General features: G+C 40.2%; 4 protein-coding genes across 4 annotated transcripts; 1 reads left to right on the forward strand and 3 right to left on the reverse strand.

Moving 5' to 3' along the window:
* Positions 1-851: 851 nt before the first annotated feature.
* Positions 852-4054, reverse strand: LOC142618238 (sm-like protein LSM3A). Its single transcript, XM_075791143.1, has 3 exons — positions 3864-4054; positions 3655-3750; positions 852-1113 (listed from the first exon to the last, which is right to left on the reverse strand). Exons 1-3 carry the CDS (start codon positions 3978-3980, stop codon positions 1033-1035), a joined length of 294 nt encoding a protein of 97 aa, XP_075647258.1. The 5' UTR covers positions 3981-4054; the 3' UTR covers positions 852-1032.
* Positions 4055-6567: 2513 nt separating this feature from the next.
* On the reverse strand, positions 6568-10308 carry LOC142618987 (uncharacterized). The gene is made up of 5 exons (XM_075792062.1): positions 10009-10308; positions 9833-9910; positions 9642-9717; positions 7046-7119; positions 6568-6951 (listed from the first exon to the last, which is right to left on the reverse strand). Exons 1-5 carry the CDS (start codon positions 10117-10119, stop codon positions 6880-6882), a joined length of 411 nt encoding a protein of 136 aa, XP_075648177.1. The 5' UTR covers positions 10120-10308; the 3' UTR covers positions 6568-6879.
* A 1560-nt stretch (positions 10309-11868) lies between these two features.
* LOC142620246 (uncharacterized) lies at positions 11869-17012 on the forward strand. Its single transcript, XM_075793646.1, has 7 exons — positions 11869-12915; positions 13006-13485; positions 13573-14175; positions 14386-15380; positions 15663-15831; positions 15946-16245; positions 16950-17012. The coding sequence occupies exons 1-7, from the start codon at positions 11869-11871 to the stop codon at positions 17010-17012; spliced, it is 3657 nt and encodes a 1218-aa protein (XP_075649761.1).
* A 4118-nt stretch (positions 17013-21130) lies between these two features.
* On the reverse strand, positions 21131-21736 carry LOC142620247 (uncharacterized). Its single transcript, XM_075793647.1, has one exon. It carries the CDS (start codon positions 21734-21736, stop codon positions 21131-21133), a length of 606 nt encoding a protein of 201 aa, XP_075649762.1.
* Positions 21737-25476: the final 3740 nt, after the last annotated feature.

The raw sequence follows: 25476 nt of genomic DNA on the forward strand, positions 1-25476 counted from the left end.
AAATCCTGAAACTTGCTCTGAAACCATGGTGACATGCTAGAATGATTTCTAGACTGACCATCTTCCAAAAAGGCAGATAGGTTATTGACTTTTTAGGTCTCAATAGACTTCGATATAGCTAACAAAGTCACATTTAAGGGTTCTAAAATATTTGAACCTCGTTGATCAAATTCAACCATCTCACCACCTTCTTTAGACCAACTCTCAGAATCTACATCCTCCACCACCGCCCCATCCCACTCGAATTGTACCTTTAAAAGGCCTCGAATAATTTCTTGAATAATCCATGGCATTAAGCCCGTCCAAAACAAAGCCTTAAAAAAGCCTAAAGGCTGACTCTCGATCTCCATCGGCACCACCACCCTCTTCCCATCACTGAGTTCTAAAACCCACTTGTCTGAGAAGCCCCTCAATTTATACGAGTCCACAACATTGTATATTTACACGGTTATTGTAGCAGATGTGTATATTTTTTGGTGGAAAATGTGTAAATTTAAGCACTTTTTATATTATACATACCCCGGTGTGATTGCTCTAAGAAATTAAACCCTATATTTTAGTAGGGTGTCAGTGGAAAAAATCAAAATAAAGGCTACAAATTTTTAAGTGCAACCAATGTCTCAGTTGATGGGAACCACATACCCTTGGACCTCACATATTATGTGACATTGGTTGCATACAGCCCTTACCAGGTCACAAGGCAGTGTAGAAATTTCTCTTTCAGCCATCCCAAATAACCCCATGTGTCTGTGAACCATGTATCGACCTTATGAATCCCTGGATTTTGAAAGATCACATAAAAATATGTACTTTACTTTTATGCAAAAATGAATAGGGAACCAACAACAGAGTGCAAGGCGGATAGAAATCGGGTGTTTTCTAAATCAGTATGATAAATCCAGAATAATATATAACTCAAACATATTCATCATTGCTATGCAAAATAAGCTTGATAAGGTTAATAATACAGTTACATAAAATATCTGATAGCAGGTGTCCTACAAGAGTGAACCATGCACTACAACTAGAAAATCAAGTTGTCCTTAGTGGCGGGGAAACCAATATCACACCATCTCCTCTAACAAAAAGGAATGGCACCGTGCGCCTTGTAGTCTGTAATGGAAGGAAAAAAAAAAGTAATCAGTTAAAAAACACAAATACACACATGCAAGTTAAAAAAAATGACAAGCACTTTCATGAAACAAAATAAAAATAATACTCATCATAAAATGCCCCAAGATAAGTAATGGACGCGAGTGGGAATAATTGCAAAAAACATGCATGATTCACCTAAAAACATTTTCAGAAGATTGTAATGTTTATTTCATTTCATTCAAATACTTTTTATTTTGCAAACTTTCATCTTTTATAGGATGAATGGGATTAGATTTTTTTCAACCAACATAGTGAGTCTACATAAATTAAGGACAATTTTAATACGCTAAGCAAGTTCTATTACAGAAAAGGCATTCCATAGATTTAATCATTTTGTCATTTGGTTGTGGATTTAATCACAAGGAATGGCACTTCCTCATGTCCAAGGAACAACTATTTCTCCTCAAAAGCAAGGGAATGGCTATAACATGAGCTGGGTAACAACTTGAACAAATACAACAACAAATAAAGAAAAAATAAAAATAAAAATCTGGTGGTGAATGAAAATCATGAAGGCATTATTGTACAGAACCAACCAAAACAGCTCCAAAGCATTAATCTGGTGGTGCTGTTTTCTTGTTGTTCTTCCTCACTCTCTCTCTCTATGTTCATGTCCCGCCCTAATGGCTTGAGTCAATCTCTACTATCGATGCCACCCATCACCACCCTCTTCTTCAATAGACCCAATCACTCCATTGCAAACTGCTCCTCATCGCTTGAATCCACAACTGATTTCCTCCCCAACTTATTCAACTACTGTCAAATTGCCTACGCCATATCCTCTTTCCTTGTCACCTCCTCCCACTTCCCCCTCTCCTCTCTCACTCCTGAGTCTTCAGTCTTTTTATTTCTCTTACTATTTATTTGTCCTAAAAACAATTTCATAATAGTTGACTTCAAAGAATTCAAAATCCTTCATTTATCTGCAGCAGGCTACATAAGCCTTCAGTGTACAAGAGGCTTCTTGGACTTGTAGATGATTGGATAATGGTTGAATACAAAAAGACGAATAGTAATACTTATATCACACTAAAAAGATGTAGGCTTCAGTGTACTAGAGGCTTTTTGGGTCACATCTCACTGTTATAAATAAAAAGATAAATAGTAAACTTATATCATTATAGCAACTTATATTCCAACTAATTTTTATTCCTACTCTCTACTCAATTTCCATTTAGTATATCAACATGATTTAGTCAAATATGCGTTCTTATAGCCAAGAGCCTCCTGGCTCAGCTGCATGTTTGGTGAGTCACCTCAGGTTCAAAGCCTGCCCAAGGAAATACCCCTCACCTAACTGTAGCAAAAAAATATTGCATTCTTTATACTACCACACAGTAACACTAACCCTATCCATCATCTTCACAAAAGTTTAAAAGTTCCTAAATCATTCCAAGGTTGCTTTTCTTAAATATTAGAATGTAAACAATAACAATTCATAAACAGAGCCAAAAAACTTTTTGACGAGTATAAAAGAACTGACAAACATGCTCCTATTAAGGGCATTGCGTTGCATGGAGGGGTGTGGATCCATTAGTGCTAATATGTTCTGGACTTCTTCTCAGTGGTGGTTCCTACCAGGCTACAGCCAAGTTCTACTAATATGGAATTTCTACATAATTTGTCTAATTTATTTATTTATTTTAAAGAGTACATTCAAAACTACAAACATGCTCCTATTAACAAGTAATCCCCAAAATGTGCATATTATGCATTTGTGCTAATATCTTCTGGAACTCTTATTAGTGGTGGTTCCTACGAGCAAGTTCTACTTGTATGAAATTTCTACATCATTTGCCATTTTTGTTTTATTAAGAGTAAATTACATAGTATAAATTGATAAAGAAACTTATTGACTTCAGTTCTTCCTTGTACAAAATTTTGATGGGTTTAGATCAAAAACTTTTCAGACATGAAAAATCATAACTGCAACTCTCAAGATCTGAGGCAGTTAAGTTACATAGGACCCAACTCCTCAATGCAGCAATGGAAAACACACGCTTTTAAATCTAGATGTGCATACTTTTTCAATTGACAAAAAGATTGCTATCCTGTACAGTGTCAGTTTGCCCAAGCTTTTCCAGCTCATTCAGCTTATATAGTTTATGTACGATTGTACTATTGCCCTAAAAGAGTTTAGTAACTCAACTGGCACCTCCTGGTGTTTCTAATAGAGACGTTCAATGTTCAAACACCCCCTCCCACATTGTAACTATACTATTGAATTTATCGGGAAAAAAACTTTACTTTTGCCCTAAGAAGCAAGAACACGGATACGGATACGGGTACGGGTACGACACAGCAACATCAGCAATTTCTGAAAATTAAAACGTGAAACCAGTAGGACATGGGTATAACACCTTAAATGAAGTGTCCATGCTTCCTAGCTTTTGCCCAACTTAATTTAGCTTCCAACTAAGATAAAAGACTACATGTTTAAAATACTTCAACACAAAAAAAAGATTACAAAAGAAACAAATTGAAAAGAAAAGAGCATACCCGAACAATCTCTTCATAAGTTTCATCATCAATTTCTACAGTGGTCACAATTTCTTCAACATCACCAAGAATCATATTCAAGTGCTGATCATAAGCCTGAAAATTGCAATAAATACAAACCCAGAAATTTTTTTTGAAAACCACAAAACCAACCAAATCAACACGACTACAAATTGATGAAAATATACAAGGTAGAGAGAGAGAGGTACGTGGAGTTTGCCGCGGAGTTCACGGTCGGATCGAAGCTTGACGTAGATGCGTTCATCGAGGCTGAGTCTGATGAGATCCAATGGCTCCTTCACAGCGCTATCTTCCTCGCTCGCCATTTTTGCTCCGTCTACTTCAATTTTAGGGATTTCAATTTTTGTTTTCCTAGCAAGTGATAAACTGATAGTACTATACTATACAATACGGTGCCGTTTATGTGTGTTTTGTTTGGCCAATAAAATGATACCATGTCATTTTTACTAGGCAACACCATTTTCATAATGCCACTTGATATCATAATTATCATTTATTGGATGAACAAACAAACATGGTAAGCTTACGAAGCTTTTAAGGGAAAATACGAACATGACTGTTATTGCAAACATAATGTAATTTTAAGATGTAAAATTTAAATTTTGAAATTTTAAAGTGTAAAAATTAAATTTCAAGAATATATTTTTCTCTTTGGCCTAACAGAGATGGAAGATACGGCCAACTTAAGAAGTACGTTAAAATTTAAAGACTAGAATGTAATTTGTTATTTGTGAAACTATAAAGTTTAATTTGTATCATTCTAAAATATAGGTTTTATTTTAAAATGTATTTTTTTCTATATTTTTCAATTTGTTATAAAATAAGATAGAATTCGGTTATGCTCTCAATTCAAATGAAATGAAGGAAACCCCTTTGGAGCTGAAATTTATTGACCAAGTGTTTTACGATGAGTGTAAGTTCATGTTAGGAGCGCATCAAATTGGCTGCTTGAACAATGTAGTTAATTCTAAATAAAAAATTCAATGAACTCTTTTTTGTAACGTTTGCCAATTATTTAATTTCTTTTTTATATGTATAGTAGATTTCTTGTACTAGGTGTCATGAAATGAAAAGAACCATATAAGAATTTCATGGCGTTAGAGCAACCGCATCAGCGATTGTAAAATTATGCAAAATACAAAAAGTAGTTAATTTTACACATTTTAACTAAAAAAAACCCACATCAGTACTTGCAAAATTGTGCATATACACAAAAATGCTATAGTAATCGTGCATATATGCATGGTTACTGTAGCTTTGCATATTAATATTTTATTAATTTCACATTTCTCTCCTTTTTTCTCTCTCTTCTCCATCTACAAATCCAACTCAAGCATCTTCTCTCCCTCATCATCGTCTTCTTCCTCTGATACATACAAACACACCCACCATCCACCCAACACTGTCCAACCATCACCACCCAACCACCACCACCACCACCACCACCATCACCCATTAAAATAACCACCAAAACCTACAAAACTACAGAAACCCAAAATACAATGAAAATCAAACCTGATTAACCCAAAATCCACAGAAAACCAATTCAAAATTAAACCATCAACTAAAAACCCGTAACCCAAACTCAAAATCAAAATCAATTACAAACCCAATGGTGGCAAAATTATGCTTGAAATCAGATGAGAGAGATCCTACAATGCAAGCTTCGATAGAGAGAGGGATTTCTTCAAATCTTTGAGATTCGACAAGCATGAGAGAGAAATCTAATATGAGAACTTGAGCTACTCAAATCCGTCCCTCCCATCATCAATAGTATTGATTAATGAGAATTTTGTGGGTTTTGATTTGGTATTGATTTGAGCCTCTGCCTTTGGAGAAGAAAGAAAAATACGAAAAAAGAAAGAAGAAGAATGAGAAAAGTAAAGGAACGTGTTTAGAGAAAAGAGAAAATGGAGCATCTGCCTTTGGAGAATAAAGAAAAATATGAAAAAAGAAAGAAGAAGAATGAGAAAAGGAAAGGAAAGTGTTCAGAGAAAATGGAGTTGGCGTGTGTTAAAGTTGGTAGGCCATGGTAAATGTGAATGTGAGAAAAATATTATTTAAATAAAAGATGATGTAGACAAACTGATATGAGTGTTTTATAAAAGTGGGTATATAAAATAAAAAAAAGTATTTTTTTTTTTTTTGCAAAATAGACAAATTTTGCATTGATTAATGCGATTGCCCTTAGAACGCATTTTCATAGTAAGAATACAAAGCTGTCACCACAAACACCAAATAAGACACAAGGAGGTCCTTCCCTTAAGGAATAGTGAGTGATAGTAGGTTAGGAACATAGTTCCCAAGTACTATGATCTAGCATTTTTTCATATCTAACGTCAAGACAATTGTGTATCATAAAACAAAGTATCTTATGTATCAAATATATCGTACGTGTATTTTCTCTCATAGCATGAGTTCCACATAACTATAAGGCTAACACAATGTGAGAAAAATGACACATATCTAATCTAATATATAAGATAATTATTAGTATTATAAGAGAAGTAATATATATATATGCATCTTCTCCCAAAGTGAAATGTTTTTACCATCCCTAGCTTCGTGAATTAAACAAAAGCTGAGAATAAAAGCTCAAAAATTTTCTTCCATTAGCAGGAGCAATCTAAAGGCTCAGGTAGGAGGAAGAGGCTTCATATTCCTTTAGATTTGAAAATTTATTTTGAACCATAAAATAGATTCTATCCTATATCGAATCCTAATTTATTCCACTTCTTAAAGCTGTGCCAACTGCTTTTTTTTTTTTTTTTTTTTTGGGCCAAGTACCTACTGGTTTTCGTTGGGTCAACTGTCTACTACTGTATTCCTTAGTTGTTCTCGGGGGTAGTTTCGTTCAACAGTTTGCATGATCATTTGATTATACATGTGAGATATCATAATACTGCAGCAGAATAAAAATTAAGTATGGAAGTATTATGTCCTGACCATATCTTTACCCAAAGAGGTGACATATATAATCAACAAACCTCCAAGAATATGTAAAATGTCCAAGGAGAAGAAGTTACAAAATGTTGGTAAGTCTTACATTTGTACATGAGCATAACATAATATTAAACTCCCTAATGCGTCCCGACCTAATGCTCATCCCCAACTTATGCAGTTTGAAGTGTCAACCAATTCGTGCCATGCACCACAAAAGTTTCTCCAAGTGCATTGAAGGAGATCTATGCTTGTTATTTTCACTTACCATATTGAATGCCTTAACCCAAGCCCATTGCATGTTAATATAAGGCCTTTGTAACGGTTGAGATATTCCTGCAGCCAACAAATGAAAAATTACAAGGTGAATAAGAAAAAAATGAAGGAAAACTAACATTTAGTAGAGCAGGGAAAGAGGAGTAACACTTACAATTATATTATAATCATAGACGTAGAGCATCCCTTTCTTGTCATATTCTATTCTTTTGACAGGATCACTCAGGACTGTTGGATAACATGAAAAACACTTGTTAAACACGAAGAAATTGTTACACATTACTGACTACTACTTGAATTATTCTTTTGCTGTTACTAACTCTATGAAATGAGCATAATGTGCTGAGAAAAGAAGAGAAGTGAAGAATTAATATTAGCTGCTGATGAATGCTCTCAACACAGCCTTTGACATCCATATAACTATTCATGCTACTATTCAGTTAAGTAAAGGACCCTCTCTTGTGGCACAGTCAAACCGCAGAATAAAACATGTTACATGGGGACTGAGATGTCAAGGAATGGCATCTGAGTGGACTTATTCATAGACAGACAGAAGTGAATATTTTCCCTATATAATAAAGATTTTTATAAGGAAAAAATGGAATTATACTATACCTTGGACCTAGCTAAATTTGAAGGCCCAACATTGATTGTTTTGGTTGCAGATATTTTGTTCCACCCTAACATACTGTCTAGGGTACTATTTACTATCAGATTACAAGTGATTTGATCACTTTCACCAGTCCCTTTTCACCTTCTCGTTTTCTGTATAAAACCTTAAACATGCATCATCTTAATACTAACATAATCATTACTTTCAACAGCCTTGTTTTAGGGATAGTGATGGAGTTGGGCCATCCTAAACCCTACTTGCAACTTCAAGCCTCCATCCATATCCACCTCATAATGAATCCGAGTGACTCTGTTGTGCTTGGTTGCTAATCTTATTGAGTCTTTTCTTCCCTTTTTTTTTTTTTGGGGGGGGCGCACCTGTTGCTGCTTTGAGTTGAACCCAATACTCACCCTTTGCTTCTCACAAGGAGGGGTGCCATTAGATGAATTGGATCATTGGCCTATTGAGTTACCAGATAATATGAGAAGATACGAAGTACAGCAGCAACCTCTTTTCCAAATAAGTAATCACTCTTTTATTTCACTAGAAACAATTACTGATAAAAATTTTCATAATAGATACAAAAGCTTAGGGAAATGAAGAGGGGTGTTATAGAAACACTAAAGCAGGACATTCTGAAGATTCCAAGACACATTGTATAGGAACCACTTCCCCATAAGGCACTTTCTAGAAAACCTGTTTGGAAAAGGGATGAGTCTATTTATATGGGAAGTGTATTGGAAAAATTAAGGAAATACCTAGAACATTCACAAGAATTGACAAGGAAATGCACAAGAAAGGCCTGTGACACATATTTTGCAATGAAATCATGTTCCTCCAATCAGTTCTCTTGCCATTTCTCCACTCATTCTTTTGTATTTCCCATGTCTCTCTCTCTCAATGCTTCTCAATTACATGAAATTTTCACACATTTCAAATCAGAATACTTCCCAGAAAACTTACACTTAGCAGCTCAAAAGTTCATACCATATACGTGAAACAATACACGGGTTGAGTTAAAGTTTGGACCAAGCAGCAATTTGATCTTTTTACGCAAGAAAATCAATAGGCTCTGGAAACTTTCTGTTAATTTGACAAAGACAACATTTGTCACTTCAAGAAAATAACACCAATCCACTCAAGTACAGTATCAAATTAACAGAGGAATCTACACCCCTGAGCATGCCTCTTAATTCACAAATCTTACACCCTTGCTGAACAGTAATTACAAGGAGGCCCCAATAATGAGACCTTTGCAGTCTCCACCATTGTGGAAATCCATTTATACATACATCTTAATTTTTAATTCATGTGTCAATACCATAATTAGAACCCAAAATCCTTATAATAATTCATTTTCTTCTTCCCAAAACACACCACGAACTGCAAAAGGGGCCACTCACCAATTTTAGCAATAACAAATGTTGATACATTGATCAGCTATATCATAAGGGGAAAAAAAAAACCTTACCTATTCTCTCACAAATTAGACTCAAGAAAAAACTCAACCAGTTACATCCACACCCCCAAATCACAGATCAAGTGATCCCCAACAACTTACAAAACATGTAGCCATGTAGGATTTAGTTCACAAAGCCATTGCTGACCCATAGCCAGTTATATATTTTAAGCTCTAACCAGCTCACAACCTCCTCAGAACAACACATCCACTCACTCAAACTTCGAAATTCTTATGAGATTAAAAATGCATCTACACAGAGCTTTTATCCCAAACAAATACACTATTATAAACAACAACCAAGCTTAGTCCCAAAATTTTTGGGATCGGCTTTAGATCCTCAACAAACATATTTGTAGCCGTGACTAAATTTTACACTAGCCGTCAACCTACCACAACCCTCCTTTTTTTGGGGCTTAAGACCAGCTCTAACTCTAAGCACATACACAAGCAGTAAACTAGCTTATCTTCTTTACTCACTAAAAACACTTATGGTTCAACAGCAAAAATCAAATCGAAAGCCTTACTACAATGTCTATGCTACAAATTATGCCATCACACAATGCACCTCAACACACATAGCAGTGAGCAAAAGCAAACACAGAAATACTTTAAAATATTGAATATTTATTAACCCCCTCCAAAAAAAAAGGAAAAAAAAGAAGAGAGAAGACTGACCTTGATATGCCTCATTTATATCTTGAAATCTGGAAGTGGTGCTGTCCTGGTCTTTTTGCTTATCTGGGTGCCATTTCTTCGTGCACAAAATCACAGAGTAATTTATTAGTAAAATCTTAATAACGTTTAGATAATAATAACAATATAAATAAATTAAAATAAAAAAAAGACAATTTACTAAAAATACAAACCAGAGCTAGGCGGATATAATTGGACCGAATGGTATCGTCCGTAGCATCATAATCCACCTCCAATATCTTATAGTAATCCTATCAAATAAAATAAATAATAAAATTAAATAAATAAATAAAAACTTGAAGAAAAAAAAAGTTTAGAAGAAATGAACAAAGAGTGTGAAATAGAGTACCTTGGGTTTAGACAAGGCAGAGAGGAAATCGAAATTAAGGTAGGAGTCTTGTTGTCGGTCGGATTGTTCGTGGTCGGTGTTTACGTTGTCGTCCCACTCGTCCCACATCATGTTTTTTTTTAGTATGAATTTCAACTAAATATAGGCAACCAAAAATCTTAAACGAATCGTAAAAAGTTAAAACGCAGAAATTCGAAGTTGGGATTTTGATTTTGAGGGATAATCCTCTGTTGTGCTCTGGTCTTGTCTCCTGTGTCTGTCCTTGTGTTGTGTGTATAATCTAGATAAACCCTCCCTCTTAAAAATATCACTGCTAAAGATTTTCCTATAAAAAAAAAAAAAATGGTAGAATACTAGTGTGAGGACCCGAGGACCTAAGAACCCGAGGGCCCGAAGAAAGGAATGCCAACATATAGTATGCAAGATGAGGTATCTCCGGGTGTGCCCGAAGATGAGGTGGCGTGGACGGTGGTTACGTAAGGGACATGTTGCAAATATCTGTATGTAGCAGGCTGATTTGGAAGGTTGCATTAAATGCTCGGCAACAACCATTCTGGCCGCATTAATTAGCAAGCATCACCTCTATCCGTCGCATTAATGTGGACATGACCTGAACAGTGCGGAACGCAAAGTAGAATCTTGCTCCGCTGCCGACGGACAGGTGTCATGGGAAAAGGACCGCAGATTGCAAGGTGTAGGGCTATGATGAAAGCAGAAAATAATATAAATAGGAATCAAGAGACTACGAAGAGGGGACTTTTTGTTGTTGAACCCTCTCTACCAAATGTATTGTAGAAGGACCTTGAGTAAATAAACGAGCAGGAGAATCCCTAAGTAGACTGTTATATATTTTTGGTCCTTACAATTGGCGCCGTCTGTGGGAACAACAACAACGTAGCACATTCCATCTAGAAGTATATGGCGGAGGTGTATCAAGAAGGGGAAGAATCCGTAAGTTCACGAAGCAGAGACGTAGCTGTAAGTCTCCAGCGTGACAAAGGGAAGGGACATACCTCAGGGGTGGTGAAAGCACATGATGGCGATCAGGAGGCTGAGCAACGATCACTAACTGAGGGGCATATGTCTCGCGACGATGTATTGCAACAGATGCAATCTGAGATAGCTTACTTACGTAAGTGCGTGGACAGTAGGAAGCGGAGACGTAAGGGTAATGCTAGCTCTTCCAGTGACAGTTCGGAAGCAAACCTTGGAGGAATTGATCCCCCAGTATTTGAGCCTACTCGAAGTGTGACCCGTGTCAGTGTGTCTTCGGGCGTTAGGGCAAAGCAGCAAAAGGAGACAAGGATGCCTGATACTGATGGGATATATCGCGATGATGGGAGTGATGCAATGGGTAAAGCCCTGAGGCAAATTGCCAAATCCCCTTTTGTGGCCAGGATAAATAGGGCAAAGCTACCTCGTAGGTTTTCTCAACCCATCTTTACTATGTATAACGGGAGGACTGACCCTGTAGAACACGTTAGTCATTTTAGTCAGAAGATGGCCGTTTATTCGAATAATGAGGCATTGATGTGCAGAGTTTTTCCCTCCAGTTTGGGGCCCGTGGCTATGAGATGGTTTGATGCTTTGGCAGAAGGTTCTCTGAGGTCTTTTGAGGAATTGACTAGGGCATTTGGAGCAAGGTTCATAACTTGTACTAGGATTCCAAAACCTTTGGATGCTCTACTGTCTATGTCTATGAGGGAAGGCGAAACACTCAAAACCTATTCCGACCGATACTGGGAAACGTATAATGAAATTGATGGGGATGTGGAGAGTGTAGCCGTGAGAACTTTCAAGGTGGGTCTTCCCACGGAGCATGGGTTAAGGAAGTCTTTGACAATGAAGGCCGCGATAGATATGCGTCAGCTCATGGACCGGATAGATAAGTATAAACGGGTAGAAGAAGATCAGATGCAAAGCAAAGGAAAAATGAAAGGGTATCTGGAAAGGAAGGATCTTCGGGTAGGGGGGTTTCAAGGTATTCGGCCCAAACGAGACTTTCCAAGCCATCCGAGGACCGCCGAGTCTCCTCTAATTAATTCACTATTTAAGGAACCCGTGCATCACATACTGGAGAAAATTCGGAATGAGCCATATTTTAGGCCACCCAACAAAATGAGTGGAGATGCATCCACGAGAAATCAAAACCTCCATTGCCATTACCACCAGGATAAGGGACACACCACGGAAGAGTGCCGGACATTGCGCGACCATTTGAATCAATTGATTAGGGCCGGGAAGATCAATCACTTATTGGCAAAGCCGGATGGGAAAAAGGAACAACTAGACACTCGAAAATATTGGGGTCAGGCCCCTCAACCATCTTTGGGCACTATTAACGTCATCTTGACCCAGCCGAGAGGAGAATTTGGGAAACCGTCTCGGGTCATGACCGTTCAAAACAAGTGTGGGAATGAGGACGTGGAAGAGAATCATCAAGCAAACAAAAGAATGAGGTCCTCGGCGACGCCCATATTGAGCTTTTCTGATAAGGATAAAGAGGGAACGTTTCAACCCCACGATGATGCCTTGGTCGTCACAGTTCGTATCGGGGGGTATGATGTGAAACGAGTCTTGGTGGATGATGGAAGTGGTGCCGAGATTATGTATCCGGACCTATTCAATGGATTAAAGTTGAAAGAAGAAGACTTGGAAAAATACGACCAGCTGTTGGTCGGTTTTGATGGAAACCAGGTGATCCCACGGGGAATGATTAGGTTGCCTGTGCAGGTGGAGGGTTCCGAAGTACAGGTAAACTTCATAGTTGTTATGGCCTACTCTCCATACACGGCCATTTTGGCTAGACCATGGCTGCATGCGATGGAGGCAGTTTCATCTACTTTACATGTGATGGTGAAGTACCCTATACGAGGAAGTGTGGGAGTATTACATGGCAGTCAAATGGTAGCCAGGCAATGTCTAACGTCTGCCACTATTCGTACAGGCCGAGGTTCGTTGGAAGGAGAAGTTCTTGAGACATCATAGCAATTAAAGGAGGCTGCTCGGGAAGTCGGCCTAGTTGAGGATGAAGGCTCTGCCGAGCAGCTAATCAAGGTAGTTATTGGGGTAGATGAAGAGAAATATTTTCAAGTCGGATCTAAACTGCCGATACGGGAAAGAGAAGAATTGGTTCAATTCTTGCGGGATAATATTGATGTTTTTGCATGGACAACTTATGACGTACCAGGAATTAATCCAGAAGTTATCTGCCACCGTTTGAATATTAACCCCCATGCGACGCCTAGACAACAGCCTCCTCGGCGAGCGTCTCAAGAACACGCAGAAGCAGTTAAGGAGGAGGTTAGTAAACTAAAGCAAGCTGGGGCGATCAAGGAGATCTTCTATCCTGAGTGGCTGGCCAATAATGTTGTAGTAAAAAAGAAGAATGGGAAATGGAGAGTCTGTATTGACTTTACAGATCTGAATAAGGCATGTCCCAAGGATCCTTTCCCTATACCCAGAATTGATCAACTGGTGGATGCAACTGTGGGGCACCCCCGAATGAGCTTCTTGGATGCATTCCAAAGGTATCACCAAATCCCTTTGTCATTGAATGATCAGGAGAAAACGGCTTTTCGTGCCCCTAATGGTAATTACCATTACCGAGTGATGCCCTTTGGTCTAAAGAATGCAGGGTCCACATATCAACGAATGGTGACCAGAATGTTTGATGCGCAGTTGGGGCGTAATATGGAAGCTTATATCGATGACATGGTAATTAAAAGTAAGAGGACAGAAGACCATTTGACAGATTTACAGGAGACCTTCTCGATGTTAAGAAAGTATAAGTTACGCTTGAATGCATCAAAGTGTTCCTTCGGAGTGGGCTCGGGAAAGTTTCTAGGGTACATGATTACTCATCGGGGAATTGAAGTTAATCCTGATCAAATTAAGGCTGTCTTAGGTTTGCATCCCCCTCAGAACCCGAAAGAAGTGCAGAAGTTAGCTGGTATGATTGCAGCCTTGAACAGGTTCATATCATGGTCCGCAGACAGGTGCCGCCCATTTTATCGCCTTTTGCACAGGTGGAAAGATTTCCGATGGTCTAATGAATGCAACTTGGCTTTTGAAGATTTAAAGCAATACCTATCTAGACCACCGATATTATCAACGCCCGAGAAGGAAGAAGTGTTATATGCTTACCTAGCCGTCACAAATCACTCCGTAAGTCTTGTCTTAATACGGAATGATGATGGGGTCCAGAAACCAATATATTATATCAGCAAGTCTTTGCAAGAAGTAGAACAGCGATATCTACTGTTGGAAAAAGCGCTTCTAGCCGTGGTACATGCAACAAGGAAATTGCCCCATTACTTCCAAGCTCACACCGTAGTAATACTCACTCAATTGCCTCTGCAAGCTATCATGAGGAAGTCGGATTATACGGGTCGTGTAGCAAAGTGGGGAACTAAACTGGGAGCTTACGACATCAAGTATATGCCCCGGACAGCTATCAAAGGGCAAATCCTTGCCGACTTCGTGGCCGAGTTCACGGAAGATCAGGTTAACCACAAAGATGCCGTGATGACAGTGATGTCCATTGGGATGGAAAACATCACTCCTTGGGAAGTCTACACGGACGGGGCATCAAATCGAAAAGGAGCCGGGGTTGGAGTCGTGTTAATATCTCCCGAGAAACTAGTCATTGAAAAATCATTGAGGTTGGGATTCCCAGCCACTAATAATAAGGCCGAGTACGAGGCTCTCTTGGTGGGTTCCCAGATGGTTAAACACTTGGGAGGAAAGGTAGTGAGGTTGTTTTGTGATTCCCGATTGGTAGTAGGGCAAGTTAATGGAGAATTTGAGGCAAAAGATGAACGAATGAAAAGCTATCTCAAACGAGTTCAAGGGGTGTTGGGTTTGTTTGAAAGTTTTAAGGTACATCAAGTCCCAAGGGGACATAATTCTCATGCTGACTCATTAGCAATGTTAGCCACTTCACTGGGTTCGAAATTACCACGTATGGTCATAGTGGAGGATTTACTGTCCTCTAGCTTGACCAGCATCTCGGCAGTACGGGTGCACAGCGTTCATGTTGGTCCAAGTTGGATGGACCCAATTGTAGCTTTCTTGCAGCACGGAATACTACCTGAAGATAGAACAATGGCCGAGAAGGTACGAAGAAGCGCTCCTCGTTACTGGCTATCAAAGGAGCAAAAACTCTATAGACGTTCCTACACAGGGCCGTACCTGCTTTGCGTACATCCTGATGCCGTGGAACCTCTGCTGGAAGAATTGCATGAAGGTGTATGTGGGAGTCATACCGGAGGAAGATCACTAGCTCATAGAGCCATGACCCAAGGGTATTGGTGGACGAGCATGCAGAGAGCCTCTCAAGATTATGCCAAGAAATGTGATCAATGTCAAAGGTTTGCGCCTAGCATACATCAACCAGGAGGTAACTTAAACCCGTTATCCAGCCCATGGCCCTTCGCTAAGTGGGGTTTAGATATCGTCGGACCTTTTCCTCGGGCACCAGGTAATAGGAGATGGCTCATTGTCGGCACGGATTACTTCACGAAATGGGTGGAGGCCGAGCCCTTAGCCAATATTAGGGATGTGGATGCGAAGAAATTCATCTGGAAAAATATCATAACTCGCTTCGGAGTCCCTCATACTTTGATTTCTGATAATGGCCTTCAATTTGATAGCAAGGCTTTCCGACGGTACTGCGCAGAAATGGGAATAAGGAATGGATATTCAACACCGTCCTATCCTCAAGGAAATGGTCAAGCCGAAGCAACAAATAAAGTCATCTTGGCAGGTTTGAAGAAACGATTGGATGATGCTAAAGGAGGCTGGGTAGAAGAATTGCCTCATGTATTATGGGCTTATCGCACTACACCCCGAAGATCGACAGGCGAGACTCCCTTTTCAATGACGTATGGAATGGAAGCTATAATACCATTAGAATCGGGTTTTCCCACCCTGAAGTCCGACCAGTATGACGAAGCGAGCAATCACGATAGGATGTATGATTGTTTGAATACTGTTGAGGAAAGGAGAGAAATAGCCAATGTGAAGATGGGCAGCTATCAGCAGAAGCTCAAGCAGACATACGACAAGGGAGTTAGGTCCAGGCCCTTGGTACCAGGAGATTTGGTACTGAGAAAAGTAATGGGGGTAACAAAAAATCCTGCTTGGGGAAAGTTGGGTCCTAATTGGGAAGGGCCGTATAAAATTACTTCAATAGCAGGTGTAGGGGCTTATCGTTTAGAAGATCTGGATGGAAGGGTGATTCCTCGCCCTTGGAATGTAAATAACTTACGACGATATTATTATTAAGAAAAGAATCTCCTTTTTGTGTGGTTTCTGTTCATTTCAATTCTGTATCAATCAAAATACAAGTGTTAAACTGACCTTAGTTCTTGTTCGGCTCCTCGGGCCACAAGTCTAAGAGAAATTAATCACTTGCAAAAACCCAAGTGTTAAACTGACCTTAGTTCTTGTTCGGCTCCTCGGGCCACAAGTCTAAGAGAAATTAATCACTTGCAAAGAACCCAAGTGTTAAGCTGACCTTAGTTCTTGTTCGGCTCCTCGGGCCACAAGTCTAAGAGAAATTAATTACTTGCAAAAAACACAAGTATTAAGCTGACCTTAGTTCTTGTTAGGCTCCTCGGGCCACAAGGCTAAGAGAAATTAATCGTTTGCAAGAAATACACGTGTTAAGTTGACCTTAGTTCTTGTTCGGCTCCTCGGGCCACAAGTCTAAGAAAAGTCAACCACTTGCAAAAATATAAGTGCTAAACTGATTTTTGTCTTTCCTTGGTTCCACGGACCATAACACAAGAGTCATAAATCCGGCAAGGTTAAGGCTAAGGAATCTCAAGCAACTAAGCATTAGCGTAAACAAATCATTAAGCCTTGTCGCTTATTAGCCTATGGAATCTCATGCCTTCTCTTTCAAACGTAAAAAATAGTGAAATTATGGTGCCCAGGTTGAGCTTTTTGAGCCCCTTAAAATCACAAGTATGATGAACAATTTTGAGGTGATATTATGATTTTTAATTCAAGTAAGCGTCTATCTGTATGCGTACAAAGTGATAGTTGGATGGCATCGCATTGTAATAAGACTTGTGCATGAAACAAAAAGAGAAAGGTTAATATTAATGTCTTAAAAAGTATTCGTTACAAAACTGGGGCCATCATATAGCCCCTTACATCCGTAAAAAGAAAAAACAATAAAATAAAAATAAGGCAATAACTACGGAATGACTAAGCAACAGGTTGCTTGTCTTTTCTTTTCTCTGGGTCTTTTTCTTTTTTCTTCTTTTTTGGCTCTTCAGCCAAATCACCCTCAATTACTTCGTCCACGGGCTGAGCTGGGGGAGAAGGGTCCTTTGTGACTGGGGCATCAGAAGGAACAGAAGCAGGGATGGGCACTTCAGGATCATTTGTCGACGTTGAGGGAGTAGGAGCTAAGCGCAATGCCGGGGGATAGTAAATGTTGTCGGGAATACGGAGTACTGCGTCAGCATCTACTCCCGCAGCGTCCAAAGCGCGACCCCACACCTCCGAACAGAACGCTCTGGCGACCCCTTTAAGTTGGGCAGTTAAGCTGTCAGAGGCTTTTTTCATCCCAGCATCGTACGCTGCTTGCTCGGCAGCAGCCTACTCCTGCTCCTTCTTGGCCAGCAATCCTTGCACTTGTTTGAGCTCGACAACAGTGAGGGCGAGCCTGCTTTGAGCCTGTTTTTGAGCCTCAAGAGCAAGATTTGCTTGCGACTCATAACTTTTCAGGGCCGACTCAGCATTCTTGTGAGCTTTTTCTACCTCGGACAGGCGAGTGAGGGTCTCTTTTAAGTTCAATTCGGCTTCTTTTTGTGCCTTCACTGCCGCCTCGGCATTTTGATCAGCTTTTCGAGCAAGATCCAATGAATGATCTACCCACTCCTCAGCCATAAATGAAGCCTGGACCGCCTATGATATATTCGAGTTAATAAAGTTAGTCATAATAAAGAGTTAAACTCATGTATGGAATGTGCAAAGACTTCGAAAATACCTTGGCTAAGTCCTGCTTCAAAGACAAGAAAACTTCCCTCTTACGGAAGGACCGCAACTCTGCCATATCTTCGGGAAGGCATAGAGCCTTCTCTAGACATTCGGCCACCAGGCTCGAGCTTCCCTTCTTCGGATCCCGCAAGTTGGCGTCATCCAAAACAGGGCTGCCCGAGCTGAGGGTGAAGTTGGGTCGCCAGGCTGATGCTTTCCTTGTAGACTCGCCACTGGGGTCTTTCGACGAACCAGTGGGAGTAATTTTCTTGGAAAGGGCTTTCACAGCCCTGGTATCTTTAACAGAAGGGTCGAGGCTTTCCCCTTCTTCGATGTCTATAACGTTTTTGCTACTCTGGCCCCTTTTGCGTTTTTTATCTGTCGCCTCCGAGGAAGGTGCCCGAGTAACAGCCGGAGTAGCTGGACGAGGAGGAACCGGCATCGCTGGCGAAGAGCCGCCTGCATGTGCCTGTAGTAAGGCCAGCAGGTCAGGCTCTTTTTCTTGAAAACCCATTTGGCTGCTTGACGGTTGGGAACTGGAGGGAGCGTCTGGGCGGTAGAACACCTCGAAATCTTTCTCTGTCACCTCGGGAGGAGGGAGCTCGGGTGTGGCAGCTCTTTCCTCAGCGACAGGACTAGCAGCTTGCTCCAAAGGAGGATAGATCAGTTGGGCGGCAAGTGGGGCAGGAAGTTGTGCGTCTTGAGTTCCTGCAGGGGGAGGTACGGCTAATAAGAATCCCGGGGCAGCAACGTCAATTTGAGCTAGTCTTAGATCTCTTGCTCTTATTACGTTCTTCGGGCTTTGGAAACGTTTAGTAGAAGGAGTGTATCCGAGAATGATGTGGGCTGCTCGAAGCTGTCCGTCCCTATGTATGAATATCTCCGACCGAAGAATCCTGTTCAAATCGGCACGATTCACGGCAGACAAGTTCGGGGCGGTATGGTAATCGTCTGCAATAATAAATGAAGGCATTAGAACAAATACGTAGAGTGACGTAAAGCACAGAAAAGAGTATGGTTAATCCTAAGTGCTAGGTCAGTCCTCGGGAACCCTACTTGGTACCCCTTCTCGGGTAGGGCAATGCAATCCGTCATGCCAATTGCCCGAGATGACGAGGTAATCTTCATCCATCCCTTTGCTTGAATCGGGTAAACAGGAAATCAGCCTAACAGAAGGGATTCTACACTTCATATAGTATTTAGTCATGTCCCCTTTTTGGCAGTTATATACCCAATTTACATCCTGCCAGGTCAGGTTGGTCCCCAGTTTTCGGTTAAGGGCATCCGTACATCCTAAGATTCTAAGGACATTTGGGGAGCACTGCGAAGGGGTAAGCCTATAATTTATTAGAAAATCCCTAGTTACTCTACCCATAGGAATTTCCATACCCCCCTCAATAAACGCAATCATTGGAATCAAAATGGATTCAGGTGGCCGAGACACCAGTGGAATATCTTCTTCCTCACAATACGTAATGTCTACGTCATTGGGGATCCGATATCGGTCCTTAAAAGCGGCCTTCGCCTCATCTGTGTTCACTAGCTTAGCGTACCTACCCATTAACCCCCGCTACAAGAGGAGAAAAGCAAGCAAGTAAAGAAAAACGAAAGGAAAATGAACACACCTCTGAAGGTCGCTTAAAGATGGTCCTCGAGAGCTCACTTTTCTTTCAATCCTTCGAAATGTCAAAATGAGCTTCATCCAGCATAAGAATTTGCTTTTATAGGGGTGGGAGAAGTGGAAGTAATGAGGTAAAAGAATAAGAGCGGTAACTTTCCCGCTCATAATTAAGAGCGAAATCTGAGCCGTACATTTCTCATCCAGCCGTAAAACGTGCGCGGAAAAAGAAGCGCCAGACTCCATAAATGCCTCATCGTGGGATACGAGGCGCCAGACGCGGATCATGGCGCAGCGAAAAGACGTTTGTACGTGTGAAAACATAGGAAGGGTAAGAAGCGTGTATGAGAAGTTAAAACTTGGTTATTAATCCATGGTTAATAACTCAAGTATTAAAGGGGCTGTTGTGAGGACCCGAGGACCTAAGAACCCGAGGACCCGAAGAAAGGAAGGCCAGCATATAGTATGCAAGATGAGGTCTCTCCGGGTGTGCCCGAAGATGAGGTGGCGTGGACGGTGGTTACGTAAGGGACATGTTGCAAATATCTGTATGTAGCAGGCTGATTTGGAAGGTTGCATTAAATGCTCGGCAACAACCATTCTGGCCGCATTAATTAGCAAGCATCACCTCTATCCGTCGCATTAATGTGGACATAACCTGAACAGTGCGGAACGCAAAGTAGAATCTTGCTCCGCTGCCGACGGACAGGTGTCATGGGAAAAGGACCGCAGATTGCAAGGTGTAGGGCTATGATGAAAGCAGAAAATAATATAAATAGGAATCAAGAGACTACGAAGAGGGGACTTTTTGTTGTTGAACCCTCTCTACCAAATGTATTGTAGAAGGACCTTGAGTAAATAAACGAGCAGGAGAATCCCTAAGTAGACTGTTATATATTTTTGGTCCTTACAACTAGTACTTGTTTTTTTTGGTTAATAAACTAGACATTTTATTTTAAAAGATTTATAAACCAAGATGACAATAAATATATGATATATGAGTAGTACCATGTTAAAAATATATACAAATAAAATTTTAATTTTTTTTTTGTTGAAAGTTAATAAATTGATTTATTGGACTTATGTAATAAAATTTGTAGTACTTTTACTAGTAATATCACTCTTTTAAAATTTTAGATGAATACTTTGAATGGGATTTTTATTTATTTATGAAAAGCTTTGAATTGTATTCAACCAAACAAAGAAACTGAAGTACAATAGAGATGACAAATTGGAAGAACAAGAGCAACTAATTACAGTTAGCATGAATCATCTCTTGCACCGTTGGAGGAGAGACCCCCACCCACACCTTCGAAACTTCACCAATTCTTGCAAACTGAGCTACCTCATGGGCAACTATGTTGTATTCCCTTTTCAAATGTTTGATTTTCCAACTTGTAAAGGATTTCAGCAAAGCGAGAATACCTGGTATAGATGGCTGAGGCATCCATCAACGAGCTTCTCATTAATATTGTTCACAATAGATGCAACATCCGATTCAATAATAATTTAAGGGATCTTCAAGTCACGGGCAAGCAAAATTCCAGCTTCCACAGCAATAGCTTCCACTTCAGCTACTGAAAACTGGCCTTGGAGGTATTTACAACAAGCCGCAGTGACTGCACCACAAGAATCTCTAATGATAGCCCCAACACTTGAATTTCTCCCATCCACAGAGGTCGCCCCATCTACATTGACCTTGAAAACTCTAGGAGGCGAAGGAGTCCATCTGATATTTTCTACAACTTGATCCTTAAACAAAGCCAACTTTGCCCGTCTATGTTCATGAGGAAATCTATTGGCAAAACCCCAGATTTGGCACAGTAATCTGCATGTTGATTCAAAGACAATTAAATTCCTATTATACCATATTGACCAAGCTACTCCAAAGAACACTTCAAGGCCTCGGGTTGTTCCTTTTTCAAGGATTTTCAATGCAACATCAGATACGTCATATAGCCGCTGCCAGTTCTCAACAAAATGGACATCCCAATTATCCCAAACCCTTTTCGCTACCTCACAGCTGATGATAGAATGAAAGATTGACTCCACATCTCTTCCACAACAAGGACAAAATTCATTTTCCCCAATGCCTCTTTTCTTCAGATTTACCATTGTTGGGAGGGCATCCACACATGCTCTCCATGTAAAGATTTTAATCTTTGAAGGAATATTTAGGTGCCAAATTTTCTTCCATAAAGGTCTCTTGGATCCCTGAAGGAGCTTTCTCCCTCCTCCGAAGAGTCCACCATATTAAAAGCTACATGGTAGGCACTTTTGACAGTAAATACACCCTTATTGTTGCCAACCCAAATAATTTTGTCATCCGGGAGATTATAACTGATTGGGATGTTGAGAATCGTTATTGCTTCAAATGGCAGAAAAATGGACTTAACAAGATCAGCTCTCCAACTTTTGGTGTCATAATCAATTAAAGTCAAGACCATGGGATAGTTGTCAAAATTCCAAGGAAGGGAGACCACTTTATACGTTGTGAGGGTTGGAAGCCACTTGTCGTTCCAAATATGGATCAGCCTTCCATTGCCAACTCTCCAACGAGTACCTCTTCTAATTACATCAAGCCCCTGCATTAAGCTTCTCCACGCATAGGAAGGCCTAGATCCCAAACTAGCACTGAGGACATCTTCATAAGGGGTAGTACTTAGCCTTATATGCTTGGGCTAATAAAGAATTTGGGTTCATGAGAAGCCTTCAACCTTGCTTTGCTAGCATGGAAAGGTTGAAAGCTTGAAAGTTTTTGAGGCCCATCCCGCCTTTAAGCTTAGATTTGCACAAACGCCTCCAACTTTCCCAAGCAATTCTTAATTCCTGACAACACTGCCCCCACCAAAACCTTCTCATCATGCCCTCTATTTCATCACACAAGCCGTTTGGTAATTGAAAACAACTCATAGTGTATGTAGGGATAGCTTGGGCCATTGCTTTTATGAGAATCTCCCTACCCCCAATAGAAAGAATTTTTTCCTTCCACCTCGATAACTTCCTTCCCACCCTTTCTTTAATCTCAGCAAAGACTTCATTTCTTGATTTTCCAATGATTGAAGGGAGACCAAGATACTTAATGTGCCGAGAATCTTGCATAGGCCCCAAGATCTCATTTTTCTTTTCCACCTCCGTATTGGCACTAAAGAAAACTGAGGATTTATCTATATTGATTTTCTAACCAAAGGCAGCCTCATACAAGTGGAGAATTTCGATTAACTGTTGGAATTCCCGGCTATTAGCTTTATAAAAAAGAAAATTATCGTCTACAAAGAAGAGATACGTGATCTTAGGGCAGCCTTTGCAGATAGATAAATCACTCATCACTTGATTTCTTACAACCTTGCTTATGAGTGAAGAGATGCCATCTGCACAAAGTAAGAACAGGTAAGATGATAGGGGATCTCCTTGACGGAGTCCCCTCGAAGGTATAAGGTTACCATAAGCTACACCATTAATAAGCACAGAGTAGGAGACAGTTGTTATGCAACGCATTATCAGACAAATCCAGTTTTCATGAAAGCCCAATTTTTTCATGACTTGTTCAATGAAGCCCCAGTCCACCCTATCATAAGCCTTACTCATGTCCAATTTAATTGCCATATAACAATCCTTACCATCTCTTTTGTGGTCTAGATAGTGCATGAGCTCAAAGGCTATAAGAACATTATCTATTATTAGCCTCTCAGAAAGAAAGACACTTTGATTTTCTAATATTATTTGAGGGAGGACCGATTTGAGGCGATTAGCTAAGGCCTTAGAGGTGAGTTTATAGATCACATTGCTTAGACCAATCGGTCTAAACTCTGTCATTTTAGCTGAATTGGACGTTTTTGGGATAAGAGTAATAAAAGTTTTGTTTATGTCAGCCATAGATATATTGGAATTTAGAACATTTAAGACCATGCAAACAACATCATTACCCACAATATCCCAATATTTTTGAAAAAAGATAGCTGGCATACCATCTGGGCCTGGGGATTTGATCGGGTGCATCTGTTTAAGGGCTGCTTCAACTTCATCTCTTGTGAACTGTTTGATCAAACTTTGGTTCATTTCGATTGAAACCTTGGGATCAATAGCTTCAATTACCTCTAGGATCCTGTCAGGGTGGGATGTCGTATACAGCTTCTCGAAATATAAGACTGCAACTTCAGCTACCTCCAAAGTGGACTCTCTCCAAACTCCCATTTCATCCATGAGTCTGGTAATAGTGTTTTTCTTTTTTCTTCTGGAGGCTTTTGTCTGAAAATATTTTGTATTGCGATCCCCAAGACCCATCCATTGAACTTTAGATCTTTGCTGCCACATGATTTCCTCACAATCCAACAAATCATTAATCTCCTACCTGATCTTGTTAATTTCACAACCATTACTTCTATCTTGATCCCTTAGGACTAACTCATTAAGGGCTTTCCTTTTATTCTGAACCTACCTTGGGACATGGCCAAAACCGACTTGTTCCACCTTGATAAGCCAGCTGCATAATGCTTGAGTCATGCTGCCACGCCATTTAGGGTATATAGGTTTACACTTTCATTACAAGCTGCCTTGATAATATCTCTACATTCATCTCTTCTTGTCCACATTGCTTCAAACTGGAACCTCTTTTTCCTGGGGCTTTGCAATGCAATGGAATCAGTGATCAGGAGTGCACAATGGTCACTAGTAGATTCCACAAGATGAGGCACACTCATGTCCTTGTAGTGATCAATCTACTCCTGCGTAACCAAAGCACAACCTAACCGAAGATACATCATTTGCCTTCCTTCTTGCATATTGCACCAAGTGAACTGCGGACCACAATACCCAAGATCCTTGAATCTGCAACAATTAATTGCTTCCCTGAAATCATCCATCTGCCTTTGTGGTCTTCGAGCTCCACCCATTTTCTCCACCGTTGATACAATTTCGTTAAAATCCCCAAAGCACAACCAGGGAAACTGAAACTTTTTGCTAAGTACCTTTAGTAAATCCCACGATTCTTTTCTTCGATGGACCTCAAGATTTCCGTAAAAACCAGTAATCCACCATTTAAACCCCAAATATTCAGTAACAATGGCATCAATATACCTACTTGAATAGCTTTGAATATCAACAGTAATTTCCTTTCTCCACATCAGAGCCAAGCCCCCACTTCTTCCAGAGCTTGGGACAACTAAGCCATTGGTGAAACCAACGCTCTCCTTCTTCTTCTCCATGCTTCTCTTCTTCAATTTTGTTTCTGACAAGAAAACAAAATCGGGATCCCATTATTGCACAAGCATGTGCAATGCTCGAATTGACCAAGGGTTCCCAAACCCTCGGTAGTTCCATCCTAAAGCCCTCATTTTTCTCGGCGGTGCTGCCTAGCAGTCACCACCATTTCATTAAAAAGAATTGGATTTTTGTTGCTATCATCCTCTCCACATACATTTTTCTGCACTCCTCCTTCAGCTTTTATCAGGTCCTCAATACTTTCATATCTTTTGTTTCTAACTTCTGGGCCTTTATTCATCATCTCCACGTCTTGGGCCTTACCCTTCTCTCTTGCTATTTTCTTCCAGTTTCCTTTACTCATTGTTTTCTTTTCAACTTCTGGACTTGGGCTCTTCCCATTTGCATGACTATTCTTAAAAGCTTCCTTCTTAGGCTTAAGTGGGCTGGACACCTCAGGATCTTCATTACTCAACCCAAGTGTTTTAAAATTGGCTGCTGACATGGCATCCTCGTTCAGCTTGAACAGCTCTTTAACTAGAGTAGTTCTTGTTTCATTCTCCTTATTCTGTGTTTCCTGACACAACATCAACCCACGTGCTATCTCCTCTACCCTGTCCAATCTGTGCAGACTATTACTCTTAGAAAAAATTGAA

Source organism: Castanea sativa, chromosome 12, assembly GCF_040712315.1.
Source record: "Castanea sativa cultivar Marrone di Chiusa Pesio chromosome 12, ASM4071231v1".
In the NCBI taxonomy this organism is placed as follows: Eukaryota; Viridiplantae; Streptophyta; class Magnoliopsida; order Fagales; family Fagaceae; genus Castanea; species Castanea sativa.

Bases quoted from the DNA above. Each gene is read 5' to 3' on its own strand.
- LOC142618238 (XM_075791143.1), bottom strand. From the start codon at position 3,980: ATGGCGAGCGAGGAAGATAGCGCTGTGAAGGAGCCATTGGATCTCATC. The intron at 3,751-3,863 runs GTACCTCTCTCT...TGCAATTTTCAG, and splicing joins AACTCCGCGGCAAACTCCAC to GCTTATGATCAGCACTTGAA. The intron at 1,114-3,654 runs GTATGCTCTTTT...CTTCCATTACAG, and splicing joins CTTATGAAGAGATTGTTCGG to ACTACAAGGCGCACGGTGCC.
- LOC142618987 (XM_075792062.1), bottom strand. From the start codon at position 10,119: ATGATGTGGGACGAGTGGGACGACAACGTAAACACCGACCACGAACAA. The intron at 9,911-10,008 runs GTACTCTATTTC...TTTATTTGATAG, and splicing joins CTGCCTTGTCTAAACCCAAG to GATTACTATAAGATATTGGA. The intron at 9,718-9,832 runs GTTTGTATTTTT...TTGTGCACGAAG, and splicing joins ATTATATCCGCCTAGCTCTG to AAATGGCACCCAGATAAGCA.
- LOC142620246 (XM_075793646.1), top strand. From the start codon at position 11,869: ATGCGTCAGCTCATGGACCGGATAGATAAGTATAAACGGGTAGAAGAA. The intron at 12,916-13,005 runs GTAGCCAGGCAA...TAGCAATTAAAG, and splicing joins TATTACATGGCAGTCAAATG to GAGGCTGCTCGGGAAGTCGG. The intron at 15,832-15,945 runs GTATTATGGGCT...CCCACCCTGAAG, and splicing joins GGGTAGAAGAATTGCCTCAT to TCCGACCAGTATGACGAAGC.
- LOC142620247 (XM_075793647.1), bottom strand. From the start codon at position 21,736: ATGGTAAATCTGAAGAAAAGAGGCATTGGGGAAAATGAATTTTGTCCT.